This window comes from Myotis davidii, unplaced genomic scaffold, assembly GCF_000327345.1.
Source record: "Myotis davidii unplaced genomic scaffold, ASM32734v1 scaffold323, whole genome shotgun sequence".
Classification (NCBI taxonomy): domain Eukaryota; kingdom Metazoa; phylum Chordata; class Mammalia; order Chiroptera; family Vespertilionidae; genus Myotis; species Myotis davidii.
The window spans coordinates 1,437,188-1,447,450 of record NW_006295491.1 but is presented as its reverse complement, the minus strand read 5'-3'; the positions used below and the strand labels follow the sequence as shown (position 1 = coordinate 1,447,450).

The following is a 10,263-nucleotide window of genomic DNA, read 5'->3' as shown; positions in this document are numbered from 1 at the left end:
CAGCCAATCAATGATTCTCTCTCATCATTGATGTTTCTATCTCCTTCTCTCATCCTCTCTGAAATCAACAAAAATATATTATTTTTTTTAAAAAAGAAAAGAACATAAGGCAAGGGAATGTTGTGCTCTGGGAATGACAGAAAGGACCTTACATGATGAACTTGAGCTGAGTAGTAACAAAGTGGAAGGAGCGTGCATGCCGGACCCTCCCAGGCATCTCGGTGGATTATGACCTCATGCAGAGAACATGCTCTGTGGGGCCATCGTCCTTGGCTTCTCAGCGCTGCCCTGTCTCTGCACATCTGCGGTTTCTCCTGGTGGAGCACTTCTGCGAGGAGTCCAGGATTACTCGTCTCCAGTGAGACGAACACAAACCCTAAGTTCCTGAGCTCAGGCATCTGCGATCAGCTGGAGCTTTCTGAGACAGCCTGCCTTTTGTTAAATAGCATCATTAAGTAATGCACATCCTTAGGGTTTTATCCTTAGTGTTTCCTCCAGTTTTCCTTGCACCGTGTTTAGTGAAGGCCCTGAATTATGGCCATGGTGGACCAGAGATTTCCGGAGAGCCTAGGCGTAAAGCTGTTTTCAGATAGACTTTCTAGGAAGCGTATTCCCAGGGAACACGTGGTGTGATACTTTGAGAAGAAAATAAAGCTAGCAAGTTACAAGGCGTTTACTGGAAGCACGGCCTCCCAGGACACAGGCCACTCTGTATTATAGAAACTGAGTCCAACATCGTGCGTGTGCGTACTCTCTGTAGAAACTCGAGTAAACATGGAAAAGCCTCTACTTGCAAGAGGAAATAATTAGGAAACCAGGGATTAAAAGAAAAGAATGCTGCCCACCAAAAACAAACAAACAAAAAAACACAAAAAAAGTAACAGAAATGCATCATTTTTTAATCTGCTGTAAGGGAGCTGGGAAAATAGGTCAGAGATGGAGGTGTGAGATAAGAGTAGGCAGGGCTCTGGAATGAGGTAGCAGCTCCCTGCATTATTGAATTCTCTAGCCGACAATATTGACCTCTTTTCTCTCTGGCTCTTAACTTCTGTCCATGAATTCCCTTGGGGGCCCTTGAGGCTGGTGGCATGGTGCCCTGTTGAAATAGCCAAGAGTCGTCTGTTTATTATCAAGTGTGGAGAACGCTGGGATTTGCATTTACTGTAAGCTGTGACATGCATTTGAGAGGAAGTCTTCAGGAAAACCCTGAGTGCGAAGCACAGGTTTCCCCTGCTCTTTGCCTTATGCAAAGTCCTTGCGCTTCGTAGCAGACCCTTTCAATCCTGGAAGAAGCAAGAAGTCATTTCCTAAGTCCCCTGGCCTTTGCCCCCGCTGCCAGCAGAGGCTTCTTAATGCACAGCAGGTCATTTCTCACCGCTGTTTCTGAGCTCCACTTACTGAATTTCAAGAATTTTAAAGGAAAGAGAGGGTGGGCACATGTGGAGAAAAGGTGATGTCTCCAGAAAGCACCTGTGGAGACAGAAGGGGGTTCGGCTCACCATGTTTCTGGGGAGGCGGCTGGCCCTTGTAAATTGAGGACATTTATTTTGCCAAATGCTATGAGGCACTTGCTGCTTTGAGAATCGGAGAGAGGTTCAGGACCTCTCAGAGCGGGAAGAGAGTGGCAGGGAGTGTGGTGACTTTTCCCACCTGCGGCAGAAGCGGAGGTGTTTCTAGGCCAGGTCTAAAGTTCGGGGGTGTGGGGGAGAAGTGTCTATCTCCTCACCCACCTTCACCCCTGTATCTGAGGAACATCTTTACTTTTTTTCCTTTAACTTAAAAAAAAAACCAACGCCTAAAAGTGAATAATTATTTAGCTAGTTGTTATGTTTATTTATCCTTTATTGAATTTATTGGTTAATAAAATGATACAGGTTTCAGGTGTACAATTCTATAATACTCCATCTGTATATTGTATTGTGTGTCCACTACCCCAAGTCACGTCTCCTTCCATCACCATTTATCCTCCCTTTACCCTCTCCTACCTCCGCCACCCCCTTTCCCTCTGGTAATCACCATACTGTTGTCTGTCTGTGAATAATCATCTTTTTAATTGTGGTAAAATATCCATCGACCATCTTAACCATTTGCAGGTGTACAGTGCAGTGGCACTGGCACAATCACGCTGTTGTGTAACCACCCTCACCATCCATCCACAGAAATCTCATCTTGCAAACTGGAACTCCCAGTTCCTGGCAACCACCCTTCTACTTTCTCTATGAATTTGACTGCTGTGGGTACTTTATATAAGTGTGATTGCACAGTATTTGACTTTTTGTGACTGGATCATTTCACTTTGCATAATGTCCTCGAAGTCCCTCCATGTGGTAGCGTGTCAGCATGGTAAGGCTGGATAATATTCCGTTGTAGGCATACACCACATTTGTTTACCCAGTTATCTGTCCATGGACACTTGGGTGGCTATTGTGAATAATGCTGTTATGAACATGGGTTTGCAAATAGCTTTACTTTTAGCACGTATAGGTCCTAATCTGAGAGACAGCATACTAGAAAGAAAAGTTAAATCACCATAACTGTGTAAGCAAACAGCCTAACTCTTTAGTTCTTCAGTACTCAGGTAGGGTAAGTAGTTTAGTAGATGGATAGATAAGTGCATATTACATAACATTGTCACAGAACAGGGTTATCCAGAATTATTTTCGATTTTCCATGCTGCCTCCAACATGGCTAGATGTATCATATGTACTTTATTTTTTTGTCCCAGTAAAGAATACAGGACGTGTGATTTTCTTCCCTCATTCCCTCTAAAGCAGCTACAGCTCAGCAGAGTGGTAGTCTAACAAGGACCAGTGTTAAAAGTTCCAGTTCACTCTGTAGTAGGGGAAGCCCAGGGTTGACAGTGGTAGTCCTCACTGCCTGTCCGTGTGGACTGGAGAACTCCCTCCACAGCATGTTGAGCAGATGGACCCACCCGAGCCTGGAAACATGGCATCCCTGCCGTGACCACACAGCCCGTAACTCTGGAGGCTCAAACGTGCCGAGGATCAGGTTATGTCCCCTGGAAATAATAGGCACCTCCTACAGCAATGGCCTGCCACTATGTGGTTGGCTCATACTTTCAAGGGCTTAGAAAGCCTTACAAATAAGTTCCATTATACTCCAAAGGAAGAAGTTTCTGGAAGATAGGGAAGACCTGGGGCTAGGAATTGCTGAATTAAGGAAGAATAACCCTTAACAAGTGAAGTGGAACATTTAATAAGGGGGAAGAGGTTATGACCTATTACTACTATCCTTATATCTTTGTTACCTAAAAAATTAGCTTGAGGAGGCTACAGATGTCACAATAATAATTAAGCTATAATAAAGTAATTAGAAATAACAGATTTATATAACTGGTGATAATAATAAAAAGATTCAGCTCAAACTCTACCCACCAAGCTTCTTGATCTTACCCCTGAGAAGTTCCCCGTTCAACTGAACCTCAGCCTCCTCAGAGCCCCACACTGGTTGTTGGGTCTGTACTTGTCTCTCACTAGAATAGGAAACTCTTGTGGAAAGGAACAATCTTACCTACCCATTTGGTGTCCTTCAAAGAAACTAAAGTAACTGAGCTGACAGATCTGAACCGAGGGAGCAAAGGGACCACCTTACAAGGTGTCAGTCCACATGATAGGTCAAAACTGGGAGTCACAAAGAAACCACTGTGAGATGAATAAGGTCTGAGGAGCTCCCGTAAAACATGGTGACTACTGTTGAGAACACTGTATTGTGAAACTGAAATTTGCCAAATGTTCTCAGCAAAAAAAGAGAAAAAGATAAATATGTGAGATGATGGATGTGTTCATAAGTTTGATGAGGAAACCTAACTAAAATCTCGAACTGGGGAAAGAGGAATGGAGAGAGAGAAAATAAGATGGAGGATTGGTTTTTCAAATTCATGAGAAGTCATGTTTTGTTCTCCCACACTGTAATTCAGGTTTCAGTCATTCTTTCTCAACTTGTGTTCCGACCCCAGTATATTGTAGAATTCTGGGACATGCTCAGTCCAGAACTATATTGAAAGGGGACTAAAAGCAAAGTTCCAACTGGGTTTTCATTTCTCTCCCCCGCAGCATTGGGGGAGGAACATTTCCCACGTGACAGCCAACCAAAAATGAAAAACCATTAAAACCCAAAGCTAAGGACGTATAGAGCATTCAGGAAGATTTTTAAAATTTTGCTTTTCAGAATTTGACATAGGATTGAAATAACCAAAAATGATTTAAAATTTTCTTTTTCCACCTGAGGACATTATATTAAGTGAAATAAGCCAGTCACAAAGGGACAAATAGGATATGATTCCATTTACATTTGGTACCCAGAATGGTCAAACTCCTAGGGACAGAAAGTGGAAGGGTGGTTGCTAGGAGAGGGGGAGGGGAATATGGGGAGTTAGGGTTTAATGGGTCCAGAGTTTCAGTTCTGCCAGTTGAAGACTTCTATGGATGGATGGGTGGTGATGATGGTTGCACAACAGTGTGAATGTACTGCATGCCACTGAACTGTACACTTGAAAGTGGTTAAGATGGTAAATAATATGTGTATTTCACTGCCACTAGAAAACAAACGTTTCCTCTTCCTTTTGAGAATATGGGAGGCAGATTTTGTAGTGATGTGACACTAGGTGAAAGTACATGCGCTGTAGTAGAAGAACCTAGGAGAGCTTACGCAGAGGTGTTAACAGGGGCCGTGGTGTAGCCATGCACATCATTGTGGAGCACCCAGTACGTACCCTGGTTTCAGTGTCTCTGAGGGTCTTAGGACAACCCCAGCCACCCTAGCCAACTGTGGGGAGACTGCTGTTACCGCAAGTCCCCTCACATTGTGGTGGGACATCCTCCGGCTGGGATGAGCTGAGCACATTACCTGTTGGCCAGGGATGGTGTAACTCCTTGGTTGGCCTTTAAGGAAGCTCGCAGGCTGTACCTACTGGTGACTTGAGCGGAGTCCTGCCTCCATGTGCTGTGGCGTAGATACAGTTGACTGGAACTGGTGGGGAGAGGGAGGGACCCATCGATTCTTCCCTGGAGCAGTTGGTCTGACCTGTGGAGCCTGCGAGTCTCACAGGGGGGCCCACAGGTAGAGTCCATGGCTCTGAATGATTCCAACACCCCAGCAGTCCCACACACATTCATTTCTGAATTGCCCAGCTTTTTGAGCTGGCAAGCATTTAGGAAGTAAGATAAGCTAATTTACATGGATAGTGATAACCTCATTGAAGGACTTTAACAAACACTTTTCTAACACTGCTTTGGAAGGATCCAGTGAGATAACCAGTGGGAAAGACACTGCTCGTGCAAATCTGAAGATACCGCCCCTGGGGCGGGGAGCAGGCCCTGGAGCGTTATCAGTTGTCTAGTTTTTCCTGTTTTTTTTGATGAGGCACTGGGCTGTTTTCCCTGGTGGGTGCAGTCAGTCATGACCAACCCAGGTTTTTCCTTAGGAATATTGCTGAATTCTCTCAGTGGCCAGTTTCTGAAGCCTTGCTTCAGACTGTAGAGACAACTGCTGTTCCAGGCTGGCTGCCCCTGCATTGGGCATAAGGAAGCCTCTTTGTGCCTGCAGGCTGTCTTAGCTAGTGACATTTCTACCCATCACCCCACACATACAACTGGGGTCACCAGGGGACTTGGCCAACCCCGTGGATGGCTTTCTTCAGATCTGTCCCCATTTCTGGAGAAATATTCCAGTGTGAATACCAGGCTGGAGGGGGAATATTTGCCAATTCTCTTTACTCCTGTATCTCAGTGATATTAAAACTCACCAGAACCAGAGTGAAAAGGAAGCCGATACACCCAGGCTTACGTTTCAGTTCTAGTATTGCTTTGGGGAAGTTATAAAAATGACATCTCCGAGGCTCTGTTTCCTTATATGGTAAATAGGAGGAATAAGACTAATGTCTCCATCACTTTTTCAGCAACAATAGCTGTGGGAGCTCAGCCAAGTGTGCAGAGTCCCAGAGGGCTGAGGGTGAAGATGATGAGGGTGGGTTTGGGGCATTGGGGACCCAGGAGGGTGCCACCATCATGGGTTAAATATAGCAGGAGGTGGTAATTTAATGAGAGAAATAAAAAAAAGGTATTTCCCCATTCTGGATGGAAGTGAGTACAGAGAAAGTATTCTGGATATCAATCAATATACATGTTCTTACTTGTTAATTAATGAATTATAATAAACACATAGTTGTCTGTCATAATATCTTTTTAGTATGAGCCTTCCTCCTTAAAGGGTGATAACTTTGACAGGTTTTTGGGTTTTTTTTCTCGCCACTCTTTCTTCCCTCCTTTGCCCCCACCACCCCCCCACCCTGAACTTGAACTGCAACCTCAGGGTAGGATTCCAATAAGGAGCTGGCCCTTTTAACTTGGGAGTTTATTTTATGGTTGGCAGGTGATTGTGTTAACATGAAATAAACCCCTAGGATAGTAAATAATGTGATTGTTGAAGATTAGTGTTGAAATGAAGGCAACCATACTCTTGTAAAAATTTAACCTTATAGCTAGGATGTGCCATTAACTTTGGTTAACATTCTTGTTAGTCTTGCTGTTTCCTATACACTTAGAAACAGGCCCAGAGATCAGGAATTTAATTTGAAACCTGATTCTCTTTTGTTCGCAGTGAATCACATACATTTGGAAAGGAAGAGCATTATAACAACATTCCTATTTTAGCGAGTCTCCCTTTACCAAAAAAAAAAAAAATGGAAAAAAATGCAGCAGTTTTAAGGTTCTCTTTCCTCCACACATTCTGGACATTTACTTCCAGAGAAAGAAATGGCTTCGTTATTTTATCCCCCACCAAAAAAGTTCTAATTTGTAATCTGATAAAAATCTTCCAAATTATTCATTTTGAACAACTAAAACCTATTGCAGCCAAAATCTGGGTTTTGATGGTACATTGGAATAGCCAACATATTTCATTAAATTAAAGATGATTCCAGAGATGTTAAAATGCCAAAAAAATAATAATATGTCTTCGACTTGGTGAAATACATCACAAGAGTTTTCCTTTGTAAATTATGAGCAAATAAAATGTAGGGCACTTTCTTACCTCCTCCTAAAAGGGCTGTTGAACATATATATTCTTTTTTAATGAAAAGAAATTTCTCTTTTAGAGAAAAATTAAGAATTTTATTAAATATATTTTTCTATCCCTAAATCAGAGTTGGGACTCACTCTGAAATCACTTCAGAGTTATTTTTTACTTTCTTGGTTCAAAGCTCATGTGATTCTTGCTATACTAAGACATTTTTTCCAAGTTAAGGCTTTTAAATGTGGATTATATTATTTTAAAAGGAAGCTGCTAAATTTAAAAAATATATAATTTATTAAGAATTATATAATTTCATGTGTAATTATTACAATAAAGGAAACATATTGTAGGAAGTTTGGGGAGATGACAACATTTTACTATATGTAAAACTATATTAGGTATATCAATTAATCACTAGATTTACACACTGGGAATTATTCTCTTATAAATTGGAATTATATTTTAATAGGTTTTCATTCTCTTCATTCCTCCAACTGTTATTATTTGTACTTGAATGATCTTATGTGTCTCTATTTTTTTACAGATTACTATCTTGGATGCAAAACGGAGCATGAACATTGGGATATTTCTTAAGCAATTTAAGAAGTAAGATTTTTGCACTCAGTTGAAACTTGAGCATCAGAGCCTGTGGGTGTGAGCTGAAATTCAGATTCTAACATGAGGGAAAATCATTCCTCAGGCCTTCAAATCCTTCTCAGGCACATGGCTTTGATGAGTCCAGCACTTTATGCTGTTTTCCTCATGAAAACCCAATCTAGTGGCTTGAAATAGGGAGAATTACCCCAGGATGCCATTCAAGCCTGGTATGTCAGGGAGTTTATAAATTCATCTGCAGTGTTGCCCCTTGAGTGGAGGTTGGGCTGGTGAGTCAAACAGTGGTGAAATCCAGGGTGCAAAGGCGAGGGCTCTCCTGGAGTTTCATGAGACCGAAGGGGATGCTTTTCTTCTCCCAAAAGGAGACTCCAGTGGTCGTTGCCACTCTGACTTTTTTGGGATGCCTGGGGTGGGGGGTTGGCGGGGGCCGTTCTGGGTGAAGTGGCCTCTGAGTGGTGTTTCAGGATCTCCACTTTTCCTGGCCGTGGGTCTGTGGTGATCACTGACACACAACTGCCTGTTAGACTGGGAAGAAGGCGGGATGGAAAGGAGGGTGGAGGTGATTTGTTTTAATTTCCACGGGCTTGTGTTTCTTTGACACGCGAGCAAATGTGAAATGGAATCTGATTAATTGTCTTTTCAAGGTCTCCTCAGTCCATTGTAGAAGATATTCATCAAGGAAAGAGTAAGCATTATGGAGCAGAGACATTGCGAGAATTTCTTAAACTGTTGCCAGAGTCAGAGGAGGTAAGGAATTTGCCGTGTGAGTTTTAGATGTTAGGAGTGATGATAAAAGCTTAATATTTGTAGGAATGTCAAAAATCACATGGAAGGGAACTCTTCTACCCAGAATTCGTTTTCTCACATAAAATTAAGTGACCCAGTGGAAAGAGCATGGGTTATGGGGTTAGAGAACCTAGGTTTAAATTGGAGCTCTACCCTTAATTGAGAAACTTGGGCAACTTTCCTAACCCCCATGAACTTTAGTTTTCTCACCTGTAAAGTGAGGCTATGATGCTACCTCATTGGATAGTGAAGATAATGAAATGGTAGTTATGCATCTGACATGGTACTTGGCACATGGAAGCTCAATACATTTTAATTCCATTTCCCATCATCTGGCGGATGATCTTTGGCTAGGGTGTACGTGGGTTGTTTTATAATGTGTACACTTAAAAAAAAAAGTAAAGACAAAGTAAGCCACTTTAGGATAAAGATGCTCTAAAATTTGGGAAGGTAGGTAAATTGTTAATGAACATTGTCTATATAATTGACGGAAAGTTGGAGATTGCTGTGATAGCAATGTAGTACCACAATATAAAGTTATTGATTTTTTGGGGGGGGGGCTGAATTCACTGACTTTTTGAATGGTTAGGAGCTTGATAGGAAAGAAAACAGAAAAATAATTTTGTAAAACCTCCCAAAATTTTAATATCGTCTTTTATTTCTGAAGAAGTGACCTTTGAAAAAAATCTAAAAGAAATACATGAATATCTGTGCTTGTAAACATTTGAATAATAATAGTCTTATAAAGTAAAAGGTATGTTACCCTTTTACACATACTGCAGTTCCTCCCTCTCCCACCCCCCTCCCCTTCCCACACAGCATAGGTGGAACTTGACTTTAGTACCATTAATAACAATAAGATAAACGTATTTATACTTTTTACATCAGTGATAAACTCACAATGCCAAATCGAGAGTCTTATTGAGTAGACATTCTAGATACATCTAATAATCTCAGCCTCTCCCTATCCTGGGCTTTCTGTTTTAAAGTTAAGTATAATTTATCTTAGCCAAGATTAATTAATAGGATTTATGAATGTTAATAAAAGGGTCTTAAAATATTGAGAAAAAGGAAGATTAAATCATTACTTACCCAGATCTTGTTTGCTGAACACTCTAATTTTTCTTTTATGTGGAAAATGGGAGTTCCCAAATTTTAAAATGAGGATGAATATGGTTGAATTAATTTGGATTTTAAAGAAGATTTAGTTTTTCTCAATATCTTAATCCTGCTTGGGCTTTTTTCATGACTCCTCCTCAGCACTGCTCTGGTACCCACTCCTAACTGATCTTGACCGTTTTTAAGCGAGGGTCAGATTTGATTGCACAAGTGAAAGTGCTCTGAAAAGCTAAAAATTTCTCACTAAACAGAAGTCAGGCATGAGGGAGGCTGCTGTCTTCACACCACGAAGATGTGGGAGATTACATACGGCTTTCTTAATATCTTCTAATTTAAAAATCAAAGGTGGATGATTCAGGAATGCAAAGGCCGTGGAAGACTAAGGGATTTTTCAAAGAAGCAACTTAGCTGTCAAACTGCTCATGTTTTATAAAGCTGGTTTTTTGAGTTGTGTGTGGGATATAATTGACAGGGAAGAAAGTTAAGGGCAAGATGAATAAAACCCACCCAAGGCTTTCCTGAGGCCCCAGGCGCTCTCACTCTCAGACTGTTAGCTAACCTCGGGCCTGGCTGTGAAATCCTGCCTCCCCAGCCCCTGAGCCGGCCCAGCTGTTTCTCCTACCACCCTCCTGCTGCAGGGCCATCCTCCGTCTGAATATCTGACCCGCTTGGTCACTCTCCTTGTTTACATTACTGACTCTTGGCTGCAGC

General features: G+C 41.8%; 1 protein-coding gene across 1 annotated transcript in view; it reads left to right on the top strand.

Moving 5' to 3' along the window:
- FHDC1 (FH2 domain containing 1) overlaps nucleotides 1-10,263 on the top strand; it is a 31,557-nt gene that overhangs the window by 1,778 nt on the left and 19,516 nt on the right. Inside the window, 2 exon segments of the mRNA XM_015568042.1 lie at nucleotides 7,577-7,638; nucleotides 8,292-8,394. Coding sequence (XP_015423528.1) covers nucleotides 7,577-7,638; nucleotides 8,292-8,394 — 165 coding nt within the window.